Raw genomic sequence first — 14751 nt, 5'->3', positions numbered from 1 at the left:
ACGATTAGCCACGAGACACCATAGTGGACGGGCGTGTATGTCTCCCAGCTAAGCCAGGAGCCACAATTGGAGCGCTGCCTGTGCACATTGTAAGCTTTATTCTAATAAACACTTATATCATATAATTTGTTCCATCCAATTATTGTGAGTGGAAATAAGGGAAGGACAGTGGGTCCTCTCACACTATACACTCACATTCCAATGTACCACCACTGGAGGAAGAGCCTGTGCATACATTCTTTGGTCCTCTGGGCCGGATACAGTGACCATGTGGAATTTACGTTCATGTGGATTTATTTTTCGGTATTTGTGAACTTCTAAAAAACTACGTGTGAGCTGGGCACATTATCGGTTTCATTGTTGATCGCTTTCGAGTGTCCCAAGACCTGTTCGGGACTTCGACGGTAACAGCCTTAACAACAGTGATCGGGGACATATTTGTGAACGTTTAATGTGTCTCATACTCAAACACGAGAAGCACAGAAACATGTCAGCGCCAGGTGATGTCACCTCCTGCTCCCGCCGAAATTTTGTGCCTACGGAGACTGCGATGCCTGCCACGCCAGCTGTCAGTGTCCGTGATGCAGCTGCTGTTCCAGTTCGTACTGCCTCATATTGCCGCTGCGACCTGGTAAATGCAACTGTTGGCTTCCTGCTACCATTTTCCCGGTCCTAAAACGGAGCCCTCAGAGAAAACAAAATTAGTCAAGCAGAGAGGTGTAACAAAGGCCGCCCTCGTGCACTTAGCGAGTTTTGTTCAGTCTGCAGACAGTGCCAGCATCGAAATGCTGGAATCAAAATTAAGTCGACTGACTCCGATTCAGTCTGATTTTGAGTCGTCTCAAACATGGAAGGAAACTGAAAATGAATCAGCAGGTCATAGTAAGGACAGGGCAGAATTCGAAGATTTGTGGGACTTCACTGAATCCGCTATCAAGGGTTCAATGAAGAGGTACACCCAGCTTTTGCAGCAGCCTTTGGGCTCCAATCCGTCAGGCAGTGTTAGTTCTTTGAAACTACCCGCTATTAACCTGACAAATTTTGAAGGTGACTACCTTAAGTGGTCATCATATAGGGAGTCTCATTATGAATAACATTTCAATTTATGATGTTCAAAAACTTCATTACCTTAATTTGTCTTTGCGAGGTGAAGCTAGAGACCTATTGAAACATATACCTGCCACAGCAGGAACCTATCGACAGCCTGGGGACTTATTACGCAAAGGTGTAACAACACTAAAATAATTGCTGCCAGACATGCTAAGGCTTTGTTGGCCTTACCTACAGCCATAGGGCAGCGTGCGATTACAGGCAACTACTTAATCACGTATGTAGCCATTTGGAGGCCTTAGAAGCTCTCAAATCTGATGTTCCACTTCATGAAGTTATTCTTTCAGAAGAAATTCTGTCTAGTATGTGACCCATGGATCGTCAAGAGTGGGAGGTAAAGATGCCTGGGTTGACATTCACCACATTAAATCAACTGATAGATTTTCTGGAAACAAAATGTCAGGCCCACGAGTTGATCAGGTTCAGGGATAACACCTCAAGGGACCCACAAGGAAATGCCAATAATTCAAATGAAACGAGACCTGAAGAGGGCTCATCTGGCTAATTCTGAAATTGAAGAGCCATGTAATTTTTGTAGTGAACCTCATACTATCACTAAATGCAAGGGGTTTCAATCACTAAATGTTGATGAGCGGAGGGCATATGTATCAAAAAATAAGCTTTGTTTTTTGTGCATCCATTCTGGTCATTTCTCGACTAAATGCAAGATTTCTCCTTGTAAGACCTGTAAAGGAAGCCAGAACATACTGCTCCACAAGCCTGCTGAACCAAGGAATGGGCAGAACAGTGAATCAGGAGGCCATTCCTTGGCCTATCAAGCTACAAACAGGAAATGTTTTGTTGGCAACAGCTGTTGTCAACATTAAGGACAGCAGGTTTGCGGAGTTCTGCTAGATAGTGCGAGTCAGCTATCCTTTATATCTAAGGGCATGTCAGAGAAATTAAAACTGAAACGAAGTAAACATTCGTTTCCTGTGAAAGGCATAAACAATGCCTTTGCAGCCTCAGTGTCTTACACCGGTAATGTTGAACTGTCGTCTAAACTCAACGACTTTCATGTTAAAACCACTTGTGTTATCGGAGACCATGTCACCAGTGACCTACCAGTGAGCATGACAGACACAAGGTCCTGGAGTGTCCCATGTAATCTTCTGCTCGCTGATCCAGAATTCAACAAGCCTGCCACAGTAGATTTAATTCTTGGTGCTGAGGTTTTCTTTGATGTTGTTTGTAAAAGAAAGGCTGGTGAAACCAAGTCATCCTTCACTGGTCGAAACAAAATTTGGTTGGATTTTGTCTGGTAGGGTGCCTTCAACTGCATGCAAAATGCCTCATTACACAGTGGCCTCGTGCTTTGTTAGAGGTGACAGTTTAGATACCAAACTGCAAAGGTTTTGGGAGTTAGAGGAGCTGTCTACGAAAACAATGAGTAAGCACGATAAAATATGTGATGCTCAGTTTCAGCGCAACATGGCACGAGATGAAGAAGGGAGATTTGTGGCTTGACTACCAGTGAAACCTGACTGTTAACCCTTAGGTGAATCACAACAAGCCTCTCCAAAACTGGTGCATCTTGAGAGGAGATTTAAAAGGCAACCGAATCTGCAGAAGGAATATTCTGCATTCATGCATGAAAATGTCACACTGGGACACACTGAGATCTCTAATTCTCAAGGTATTACTGGTCCAAGGTGTTTCCTTCCACATCATGCTGTCTTCAAAGAATGCAGCTCCACTACTAAGTTGAGGGTAGTATTTGATGGGTTGCCAATTTTAATGGAGTATCTCTCAATCATATCTTGATGGTTGGTCCCATGATCCAGCCAGATTTATTTTCCATTATTATAAAATTTCGCTCCTTTAATGTGGCTCTGTCAGCTGACATAGCAAAAATGTACCACCAAGTCTTTCTCCATCCTGATGATAAGAACTTCTGGAGAATTCTGTGGTGGGAATCACCATCTGAACAGATACAAGAGTATAGGCTGTGTCCACTCACTTATGGAACTGCTCCTGCTGCCTTTCTTGCTACCAGATATATTTAATAGTTGGCTTTGGAAAATCAAACAGGTTTCCAACGGCATCGCAAGTGTTGATGTCTAGCTTTTATGTGTACGACTTCTTAGGTGGATCAGCTACAGAAACTGAAGCTCAGGAACTTCAAACCCAGCTGACTCAACTACTTGCTTCTGGGGGGTTTCTACTGAGAAAATGGTGTTCCAATAGTCACAAGGTCATGGAAAAAAATTCCTGTGCAGGACAGAGAAACGTCTTCACCTTGTCATCTTACTGGTGAACAAGCCATAAAAACATTAGGGATATTATGGCACGCAGACTCTGACACATTCCACTGCCATGAGCAGCTGAAGAGTCATCGGCTCTCAAAGGTTACCAAGTGCAATGTCCTGTCTACAATAACATCAATCTATGACCCACTGGGGCTTCTAGGTCCAGCAGTCATAAGATGTGATTTGTTCTTGCAGCACTTGTGGCAACTAAGCCATGATTGGAACGAAATTCTTCCCTCCAACCTCACTGATGAATGGAATGCTGTTTGTGTGCAACTGCCTTCCCTAAATGGTATTTTGATTAACAGGAAGATCATTTCTTGCCCCCAGTATGTTAAATTACAAATTCATGGTTTTTGTGATGCTTCACAGTCGGCATATGGTGCGTGTGTATATGTCAGATGTGTTCTTCCCAATAATAGTGTGTTGGTCTCATTGGCTGCAGCCAAATCTCGGGTTGCCTCTGTAAAACAACAGCTCTTCCACGACTGGAATTATGAGTGCTCTGCTTCTTGCTCAACTCATTCACAAGGGGGCCAATGCCTTAGACATCATAGATAGTGGCGACAATCATATTTGGACAGACTCCACAATAGTTCTTCACTGGCTGCAGCGTAGTCCTGGTCATTGGAAATTTTTGTTGCCAACAGAGTCTCTCAAATCCAGGAACTGAGTTCAGCTGCCAACTGGAGACATGTCAAATCAGAGGATAATCCTCCTGACCACCTATCATGTGGTATTAATCAGCTGCTATGAGTTCACTTGTTCAGTGGTGGTCTGGCCCATCATGGCCTAGATTCTCCCTCTGCTGTCCTAACTGGACAGCCCCTTTGTGCTACTCCTGAACCCTCTGTCCTTGAGATCCCCGCCAACATATTGCATAGATGGCAACTTGTACAGCAGTTGCATCAGTCGTTTTGGAAGAGGTGGTACACAGAAAATACACATGATCTGCAACAACGCAGAAAATGGACATTGGAAGCAGCATGGCAACCCCAGATCGGTGATCATGTGCTGGTCAACGAGGATAATTTTCCTCCCTTGGTGTGGAGGGTAGGTGTCACTGACCAGCTGTTCCCCGGTCCTGGTGTGTGTGTGTGTGTGTGTGTGTGTGTGTGTGTGTGTGGTGGTAAAAACTGCTAATGGGCAGATTAAGAGGCCCATAGTAAAATTGTGTCCCCTACCTAAGCAGTGAATCATTAAGTGTTCCCTCAGATCTGTGTAGTGGTATATGATACACGGCCACTGCCAAATTGCCATTTACTGGAACAACCTCTTAATTGATAAGATAAGCTTGGGAGGCTGTGGATGTTTCTTGAGGACTAACTGCTGTTACTACTGATTTTCATGTTTTATGTATTATGATATTAACACTTTATTGTTTTGTGCCCAACATGTTAGTACCCATCGTGTTTCACATGCAGTGTGACAGTAGTATTGGCATCCCAAATGTTAGTGTATTCTTGTTTTATGTGCATTGATATTGAGTCTAGTTACATTTTTGTTGTTTTCCTTGTTTTGATTTTGTTGTTTGTTAAAATTTGGTTATTTGTAAAATGAGAAAACTCATTTTAGAGTGGGAGGTTTGGACTCTGTAACTTACTCCCAGTGCCATCTAGTGGCAGCTTCCAAGATGGGCAGGTCAGACTGTCCAGTATAGTCTACTCCCTGTCGGGAACCTTGCAACCTTCATGCGGAAGTGGATCTCCCAGGTTCTTTGTGCGTGCACACAGGATTAGCCGCGAGACCCCATAGCGGACGGGCGTGTATGTCTCCCAGCTAAGCCAGGAGCCACAGTTTGCGTGCTGCCTGTGCACGTTGTAAGCTTTATTCTAATAAACACTTATACCATATAATTTGTTCTGTCCAATTATTGTGAGTGAATATAAGGGGAGGACAGTGAGTCCTCTTGCACTATATACTCACACTCTAATGTACCACCAGGGGAGGAAGATCCCGTGTGTACAGTGGCCTACATAAATTTTGTAAACTGACAGTGCAGATCAGTTTGACTGCTCATTTCTGGGCTAAGAATATTATTGGTGAGCACACAGAGTTACCCCAAAATAAAGGAGAGTGAAAGTAAGCAAAGTAGATAAACCTTTATGTTTTAGTGTCAGATGCAGTGGGGATTGGTCTTACAATGAACAAGGAGCATTCACTTTTTGGAACATGATACTTCCAAGAAAGCCTTCTGTCTGCCCTCAGTCCTAAGAACTTAAAAAGGACGACTTCACTGACTGACTGAACAGATTAGGACAATAAAAATTTCACTTCTACAAGAGCTTTGTGTCAGAAACTGTATACATTGTGTTTTGATACAGTTAAGCATTAATCTGTTCTCTGAAAGTGATGCGCTGATATTACCGACTATCCTTTTAGCTATAGCGTTTATATTACATTCCACATCTTTTGCAATAATACTTTGGTTATCTGCAAGAGAACAATATTTTGTCATCTGTCATGTTTAGTGACGGATCATTGAAATACACCTAAAAAGGGAATAGTCTCAAGATAAAACCCTGTGATATCCCCCACTTTGCTTGACCCCAATTTGATTTAAACCTCTTCCCTCTCCGTTGACACCAAAGGAAAACATGCTGTTTCCTACTTTCCAGATATGAAGTGAACCCCTGATGATGCTTTCCCTAATCCCTTAATTTTCCAACTTATTATGCCATACAAAAATAAGTGCTTTTACTAAATCTATCTACAGTCTAGCCCTGCTCGTGCCTTACACACGAAAGAATTAATAGCATTTTCTGTGGGATACTCCCTTCCTAAAGCCAAATTGAGAGTCTGATAGCATACCATGTTTACTGGGACGTGCCACCACTCTCCTATACATTGCTGTCTCCACTTCTGAAAACACTGACAGCGAAGAAACTGGTCAGCAACTGTCTATATTATCTCGTTCACTCTTTTTTATAAAGTGGTTTCAGTAACGAGTATTTCAATCTGTCAAGAAATTGACCATACCTGATGACTGTACATTTGAAACAGAACTGGAGACATCAGAAAGTTTCAGATATGTTACATAATGGTATGAGAGGTTCCAAACCCAGATTTTCAAGTACAAAACATGCAGATTCTGAGTATAATTTATTGGTTGTTAACTGCAGATTAAAATGAAGAAATGCAGGACATTAAGATGGAGTCTCGATAAACTGAAAGAACCATAGGTTGTTGAGAGTTTCAATAGAAGAATTAGCCAATAATTGGCTGACACAGGGGGAAAGGAATACAACAGAAAACAGATAGGTAAATTAGAGATATGAAGTAGTGGAGGCAGCAAATGATCAGAGATAAAAAGACTACATCCAACACTTATCCTTGGATGACACATGAGAGAGACGATGATATGAGTAAATATAAAAATGCAGCAAATGAAGCAGGTGAAAAGGAATAAAGACATCTTAAGAATGAAGAGGACAGGATGTGCAAACTGGCAGAGCAGGAATGGCTAGATGAGGAATGCAAGGCTCTGGAAGCATGAATGACTATGGGAAACATAGATGCAGCACGCAGGAAACATAATGAGGCGTTTGGAGGAAATAGAAGCAAGTCTCCGCTGTTGCCTCTGTAACTGAAAACTTGTCACTTGAATCTGTTGTTAGATAGAAGTGGACTGTACTAGCATAGACAGGAGAGCAAGTACACAAGGTTGCAGGTATAACTGAGGACTCATGGTATTGCTGCTACTTGGGCACAATGATTGTTATAGACCAATACAATGACTTATAAGTTAGCTTTTAATTACACATACATTTACAAGTAGAGGTGTGTGTGTGTGTGTGTGTGTGTGTGTGTGTGTGGGCCCACGTGCATGTGTGGATGGGTACCTATATGAATGCATGTACATACATGTGTGTGTATATGTTTGTATGTATGTAGATATAAAAAACTTTTTCACATACTGCTGCAAATTTATTTTAATATGTATTCTCAATTCAGACGATGTATAACAATTATGTTGACATACACACACTTTCTGACAGGTCACAGAGGCTACGGTGACAATACAATGAAACAGGGCACAAGGATGAAGTGTATTCTCTACACGGAAATTAATTATTAGCAGTCCTCAAAAAGTTTATAGAAACAAAGGATAACCTACACAAATTACTATCCGCCCATAAACCCAGTTTGCCGTTACCTAAAGAATAAAGAAATAGCATGCTCTTTGCTTGCAGGAACATAGCAGTGCATTGCTTTGTGCCCAGTTTCCGTTTGATGGAGCACATTATGTTTCCTCATGTTTGAGATAGAATTTTTTTTTTTTGATTGAAGTGTGGTCTACAGCATCAAACTGTTTCTGGACATCACTCTTCTTCTAATGGCATACATCTGCAATTGTATACACTGTAGCACTTAATTTTCATCTCACACACTTCACAGTCTCACAAAACACAGCTTTATTAGAGGCCACCTGATACCAACAATTGATCATTTCACCCTGTCAGTGCTACTTTACAACAGGATGAGTGTGCACTCAGTTCCCTTATTCACTAACAGCCTCACTCCAGCATGCTTTTGTAAGAGAGAACAAGTTGATGTGTAGGAAGCAACTGCAGCACCACTGTTCTCAAATTAATCATACTTGTGGAACTACAGTGGGAAGAAAAGAAGCCAACATATCACTGACATAACAGTGGTGCCTTGATTTCTAGTGTATCCAACCCATGACATTACATTTGTAATTGCTCCATTTCTGACCTCTCATGGAATGGATACATAAAGGGTCTCTAAAGGAAAACAACCTTGTGGACAGTATTACAGAAGGAGACGAGGAAGCACATGAAGATGAGATAGAAAATACAATACTGAGATTGACAGAGCACTGAAAGAGTTAATTCCAAACAAGGCTCCTAGAGTAAACGACATTCCCTCAAAATCACTGAAATCCTTGGGAGTCAGCCACAACAAAGCCGTTCAACTTGGTGAGTAAGATACATGAGATAGCATGCATAAGAGAGAGAGAGAGAGAGAGAGAGAGAGAGAGAGAGAGAGAGAGAGAGAGAGAGAGAGACCTGTGTTTATAGTATTTGTAGATCTTATGATGACTTTTAACAATGCTGACTGGAAAACATTCTTTTAAATTCTGAAGGTAGCAGGGTTAAAATACAGGAAGCAAAAGATTATTCACAACTTGCACAGAAATCAGACTGCATTTATAGGATTCTAAAAGTATGAAAGAAAGACCGTGATTGCAAATGGAGGGGCACAAGGTTATACCCCACTCCCCTTTTTATTGAACCTATAAATTGAACAAGCAGTAAATGAAACTAAGGAAAAATTTAGAAGGGAAATTAATGATCAGGGAGAAGAAGTAAAAACCCTGAGGTTTGCTAGTGACACTGTAATTGTGTCAGAGATAGCAAATGACTTGGAAGAGAAGTTGAATGGAATGGACAGAGTTGAAAAGAGTTTATCAAGAAGAACATCAACAAATTTAAACTTGTGTAATGGAATGTAGGTGAATTAAATCAGGTGATGCAGAGGAAATTGGATTAGGAAGTGAAACACTAGAAGCAGTGGATGGGTTTTGCTATTTGAGTAGGAAAATAACCGGTGATGGCTTAAGTATAAGACATAAAAACTTTCTAAAGCCAAGATTGCATAAATTTTCTTTATTTACTCTATTTACGAACAACCAGTTTTGACAGACACTAATCTCATCTTCAGGTCTTCAAGAATTTGTTATAAAATGTGTTCATTTTGAGCTGACCTCATGCCAACCCAAAATGAACATGTTTTATAACACAAATTTTTGAAGACATGAAGATGGCAGCAAAGTCTGTCAAAAGGTTGTTTGTAAATAAAGAAATATTTGTGTGGTCTTTGGCTTTAGAAAGGTTTTTACCAGATAAAACAGATCACTCCTTCCAATTTCTCAGTATGAGAAAATTCAACTAAAAGACATAACATACATGTGAGCAATAGCAAGAAAAGCAATTCTGAAGAAGATAAAGTTACCATCAAATGTAAATTTAAGTGTCAAGAAATCTTTTCTGAAAGCTTTTGTGGGGAATGTAGCCTTGCACAGAAGTGAAATGTTGGCAATAATCATTACAGACAATAAGAGACTAGAAGCTTTTGAAACGTGGTATTAAAGAATAATGCTGAAGAATAAATGAGCAGATGGAAAATTAATAAGACACTGAAATAAATTGGTGAAAAAAGAAATTTATGGCACAACCTGCCTAAAAGAGGGACTCAATTGATGGGACACACCCTGAGATGTTACGGGATTGTGTGGAGTAAAAATTGTAGTGGGAGATCAAGGTCAAGGCCAGACTACAGTAACTACGTTCAAATTGATGTAGGCTGCAGCAGTTATATAGAGATGAACAGACTTGCACAGGATAGTTTATTAAAAAGAATAAACCACAGAAAAAAGTTAGCTACGGATCATACACAAGCATGTTAAATTTCTACATTTTACTGCAACCTGCATAAGACACTATATTCTTTGAGCTATGTAAAACCTTACAGTGACACAATCTTTTTAAAAAATATATGTAATCTCTGTTCAAAAGCCTGAGATCATCTGTTTCTAACAGCACTTACTCAAGGCAAGTATTTTAGCTCTTCTCGCCAGAAAGGTTAATAAACATATGCATATAAATATTATCTGTTGAACTTGGGCAACAAGTCATGCTCAATGACTTGATTGGAAACAGTAAAATATGTGTTCAAAGTACAACTGGACAAGGGAGGAGACGAAAAGGTTCCTTCCATCACCGTGAGACAGTCATCAGATGTAAGAGTGTACAGATAGGTACTTTTAACACCTTTTCCTATTCGTTCCTGAAAGGTCTACTCAAAAATGTCACTAAAAGTTATTTTGGAAGTTTATGCAGTGAAACGTTGGTTTCATGGTCACAAGAAAAACAGTTATATTTAATTCCCTCACTTATAGATAAACAAAAGAGAAAACAACAATAACAAATAAACCTTCATCACATTAAAATAATTAATTTTAATAAAACAACACATTATAAAGTTAACAACACATCACAGAATAGGGTCCTTTTCTTATACGAACAGCTTTTCTTTTAAAATGAAGTTTTTTTCCTTCCTTCAAATTAGGAACAAAAAAATTAGAAGTTTATACATTAAACGGTACAACACATTTTGCTTGAAGTAATGTGGTGTTAAAACAAATCATGACTGCAGTGTAAGCAAATTATGCTAGATTACACAGAATCAATTCCCAAAATTCTAAATGTATCATACGATAAAATTAAGCCAAGTGTTGGAGTATCATTCAAGTTTCAGAGAGGGAATAAAATTAAAGTAATACAAAGTTATTTAGAAATGTGTTGTAAGTAAACATGTGCATTGATAGTATTTCAACTCCACGATTGTCCTAATTTCTTCAAACACTAGAAACAACTTTCTTCTATAGCTGTCATATTATTGATTATAGCTTTTGATACGACTACTTCTTGTATGAGGCAGCTTTTCAAAAATGGAATAACTTCACCTCCAAAAAATAAGATCATGACAATAATTGCAACCAGTTTTTTCACTTCTAAAACTATGTCTTTAAAAAAGGATCTAAGAAAACTAATGCGCACTGCTTACTGTTACTAATAAAGGATATTTCTGAGAAATTTCTACCTAGATTCCCTACATATGAACAGTGAAAGACAAGTATACACCTAAAAAGAAGGCACCTTTCAAAGCCAGTCAGAAAAATCTGTAAACCTTACTTCAAGTGCAGAAATTCTGCTTTATAGTTAGACTGATTCTTCTCACATGCAGTGTGCATTTCAGTAAATAATACACTACTTTATGTAGGAATAATAATGAGCACAGACAATGATGAAATCTTCTCGAATAATCTATTAACAGTGAGGTAAGAGGAAAAGGAGTCTTACCTCGACTTGTGGCTGGACTTCCTGCCACTTTGCATGCTGCATACAAACAAAATACTCTCAATCAACAAAGTAAGTCTGAATTCAGTCTCACCCTGCCTAAAGTAGGCAATTTTTCCACCACCAAGTTCTCAGTTTCCACCAGGAACTACGCATGCTAGAAGTGTGTGTGGAAAAAAACCCATTGGAAGAGCTGCAAATTCAGCTCTTCTGATAAAATATGTAAACCGGTACAAAATATATCTAGCCTGTGATCACTGCTCCTCCCATCTCACTCTTTACATGTAGAATTAAAATTTCAAACCACCTGAGATTTTACTTTGTTGGCAATTGTTTTATAAAGTAATATTTAAAACTTTATCGGCGATCACAATAATCATGTTATCAATTGTCATGTTATGGAACTAGAAAGGCTTAACACCGTACAAACTATACAATAATTTAATAACGAGAACCAAACTCGAACACAAACATCTCTATGTTCCCAAACTATATTTGAAACCAGAAAGAAATTTTTTGGTGTACTAACAAGCTAGCACGAATTCTCTCCAAGATCAACAGCATGATGCCATTTAACATTCTCTATACATTTAAACTGGAAAAACAGACAAGGAAGTTTTATTTGAAGTGTGCACTGTGTTATGTCATCAGCTGGTGAAGGATTCAAAACTATCCCATCTGTGATGAGTTTCCATTTCCAAACAGTTCGAACAATTTCAATTTTGAACAGTTTGAGAACGCTGAACTCATCAGATGTTCAGTTCAAGTTGATTCATGAAAGAAAGTTTGCAGTTCCAGCATGGGGCAGTAGCTTCCACACACGCTCATACGCAATCCCGCGGAAACCGAGTCATCACACAGAATTTTGTACTCACGATGGAGGAAACAATCATATTTGAAGCAGCGACGACAAAACAGCGTGTGAAATGAGTGCATTGTCTGTTCACGTGGTACAGACTCTGCATTTGGTCCATCAATATTTGGAGTGCACTCTGGAGGAAGGGCATTTGGATCAAGTCGTTCCGTGAGTTCAATGTACCTGGAAGCATCATATAACCACAGTTAACTACAAAACACTGCATAATGACCAATATCAAGTCCAGAAACTAATAAAAAACTACATACTGAAATTTGTTGTTAGTAATGTAGGGAAAGATAGATCACTACTTATTGTAAGGAAGAAATGTTAAGTTGCAGACAGGCACAATTAAAAGACACTTTTACAAAGATTTTGCTAGAGTCTTAATCAGCAAAAGAGAAACACAGAACATTCTGGCCTGATCTGCTGAGTTGGCTATCATGTGTGTGAGATGTGCCTGCTTGTGTGTATGAACGGTGTGTTTCTGTTTCTCTTTTGCCGTTGAAAGGTTGTGGCCGAAACTTTTTTGTAAGTGCCATTCAATTGGGCCTATCTGTAACTTAATGTGTCTTCTTTAAGGTAAGTCACAATCTATCTTCCTCTACATTGTTGATATTCCTATGTGGATTTTCCATTGTTTGAAAATTATTATCAGGCAGAGAAACAAGGTGTGATCAAAGAGTAACGGGAATTTTTATTGTTCTTCAAGAATTTTTATTTATTCAACATCAACTTTGTTCCCTTCAAAGTAACCACCCCCAACCTCCACCCTCCAGATAGCATACATTTGTGCCAGCACCTCTCTCATCTTGGAAGCATTTCTGGAACTCACTTTTTGTTATGGTGCTCAGCTCCTTCTGCGATTCTGTTTTTATGGTGATACAGCAGTTTTCTAGAAACATTTTCTGCCTTCTTCCACATTGTCGTCAGTAACTGATGTGCTAGGGCATCCAAGGTGGTTGTCATTTTCAATGTCTTCTCGACCCTCTCTGAAATGTTTGTACCTCTTGTAAACTCTTGTCTTACTCACAGTAGATTTGCCTGGAGCCACAATCAACATTTTGAATGCAGTGCTGCACTTCATTTCATTTTCCAAGCAAAATTTAATACAAATTTTTGACCCATCTTTTTTGAAAGTAAAAATTCGCCAAGCACTCAAAAACACGTTTAATCTTATTGGCTGTCAACAATAAATTAAACATTAAAAACAGCTGACAATGCATACATAACACCAGGAACACATGTACCAACATTTTTCTTTTCTTTTCTTTTTTTAAATTGGCAGTATACTGCCAGCGAAATTTAAAAAAAATTCCCATTACTTTTTGATCACACCTTGTATCTGCCAAAGATTACCACATTTGGCAATTTACGTAAGTATCCAAACAATATGTATAATATGCAAATGATGTTTTTATACACTACTGGCCATTAAACACCATGAAGATGACGTGCTACAGATGCGAAATTTAACCGACAGGAAGAAGATGCTGTGATATGCAAATGATTAGCTTTTCAGAGTATTCACACGAGGTTAGCACCGGTGGCGACACCTACAATGTGCTGACATGAGGAAAGTTCCCAATCGATTTCTCATACACAAACAGCAGTTGACCAGCGTTGCTTGGTGAAACATTGTTGTGATGCCTCGTGTAAGGAGGAGAAATGCGTACCATCACATTTCCGACTTAGATAAAGGTCGGATTATAGCCTATTGCGATTGCAGTTTATCGTATCACGACATTTCTGCTCGCGTTGGTCAAAATCCAATGACTGTTAGCAGCATATGGAATCGGTGGGTTCAGGAGGGTAATACGGAACACTGTGTTGGATCCCAATGGCCTCGCATCACTAGCAGTCGAGATGACAGGCATCTTATCCGCATGGCTGTAATGGATCGTGCAGCCACGTTTCGATCCCCGAGTCAACAGATGGGGACGTTTGCAAGACAACAACCATCTGCACGAACAGTTCGACAACATTTGCAGCAGCATGGACTATCAGCTCGGAGACCATGGCTGCGGTTAGCCTTGACGCTGCATCACAGACAGGAGCGCCTGCAATGGTGTACTCAACGATGAACCTGGCTGCATGAATGACAAAATGTCATTTTTTCAGATGAATCCAGGTTCTGTTTACAGCATCATGATAGTCGCATCCGTGTTTGGTGACATTGCGGTGAACACACATTGGAAGCGTGTATTCGTCATCGCCATACTGGCGTATCACCCGGCGTAATGGTACAGGGTGCCATTGGTTACAAGTCTCGGGCACCTCTTGTTCGCATTGACGGCAATTTGAACAGTGGATGTTACATTTCAGATGTGTTACGACCCGTGGCTCTACCCTTCATTCGGTCCCTGCGAAACCCTACATTTCAGCAGGAGAATGCACGACGGCATGTTGCAGATCCTGTATGGGCCTTTCTGGATACAGGAAATTTCGACTGCTGCCCTGGCCAGCACATTCCCCAGATCTCTCACCAACTGAAAACATCTGGTCAATGGTGGCCAAGCAACTGGCTAGTCACAATACACCAGTCACTACTCTTGATGAACTGGGGTATCGTGTTGAAACTGCATGGGCAGCTGTACCTGTACACGTCATCCAAGCTCTGTTTGACTCAATGCCCAGGTGTACCAAGGCCGTT

At 40.0% G+C, this 14751-nt stretch overlaps 1 protein-coding gene across 2 annotated transcripts in view; it reads right to left on the bottom strand.

Annotated features, from left to right (window-relative positions):
* LOC124788106 (histone-lysine N-methyltransferase E(z)) overlaps positions 1–14751 on the bottom strand; it is a 92839-nt gene that overhangs the window by 54251 nt on the left and 23837 nt on the right. For both annotated transcript variants that reach the window (XM_047255224.1, XM_047255225.1), the window contains exon 6: positions 12118–12281. In XM_047255224.1, coding sequence (XP_047111180.1) covers positions 12118–12281 — 164 coding nt within the window. The remainder of the gene's footprint in view (positions 1–12117; positions 12282–14751) is intronic.

Source organism: Schistocerca piceifrons, chromosome 3, assembly GCF_021461385.2.
Source record: "Schistocerca piceifrons isolate TAMUIC-IGC-003096 chromosome 3, iqSchPice1.1, whole genome shotgun sequence".
In the NCBI taxonomy this organism is placed as follows: domain Eukaryota; kingdom Metazoa; phylum Arthropoda; class Insecta; order Orthoptera; family Acrididae; genus Schistocerca; species Schistocerca piceifrons.
This window is presented reverse-complemented; position numbering and strand designations above follow the sequence as displayed.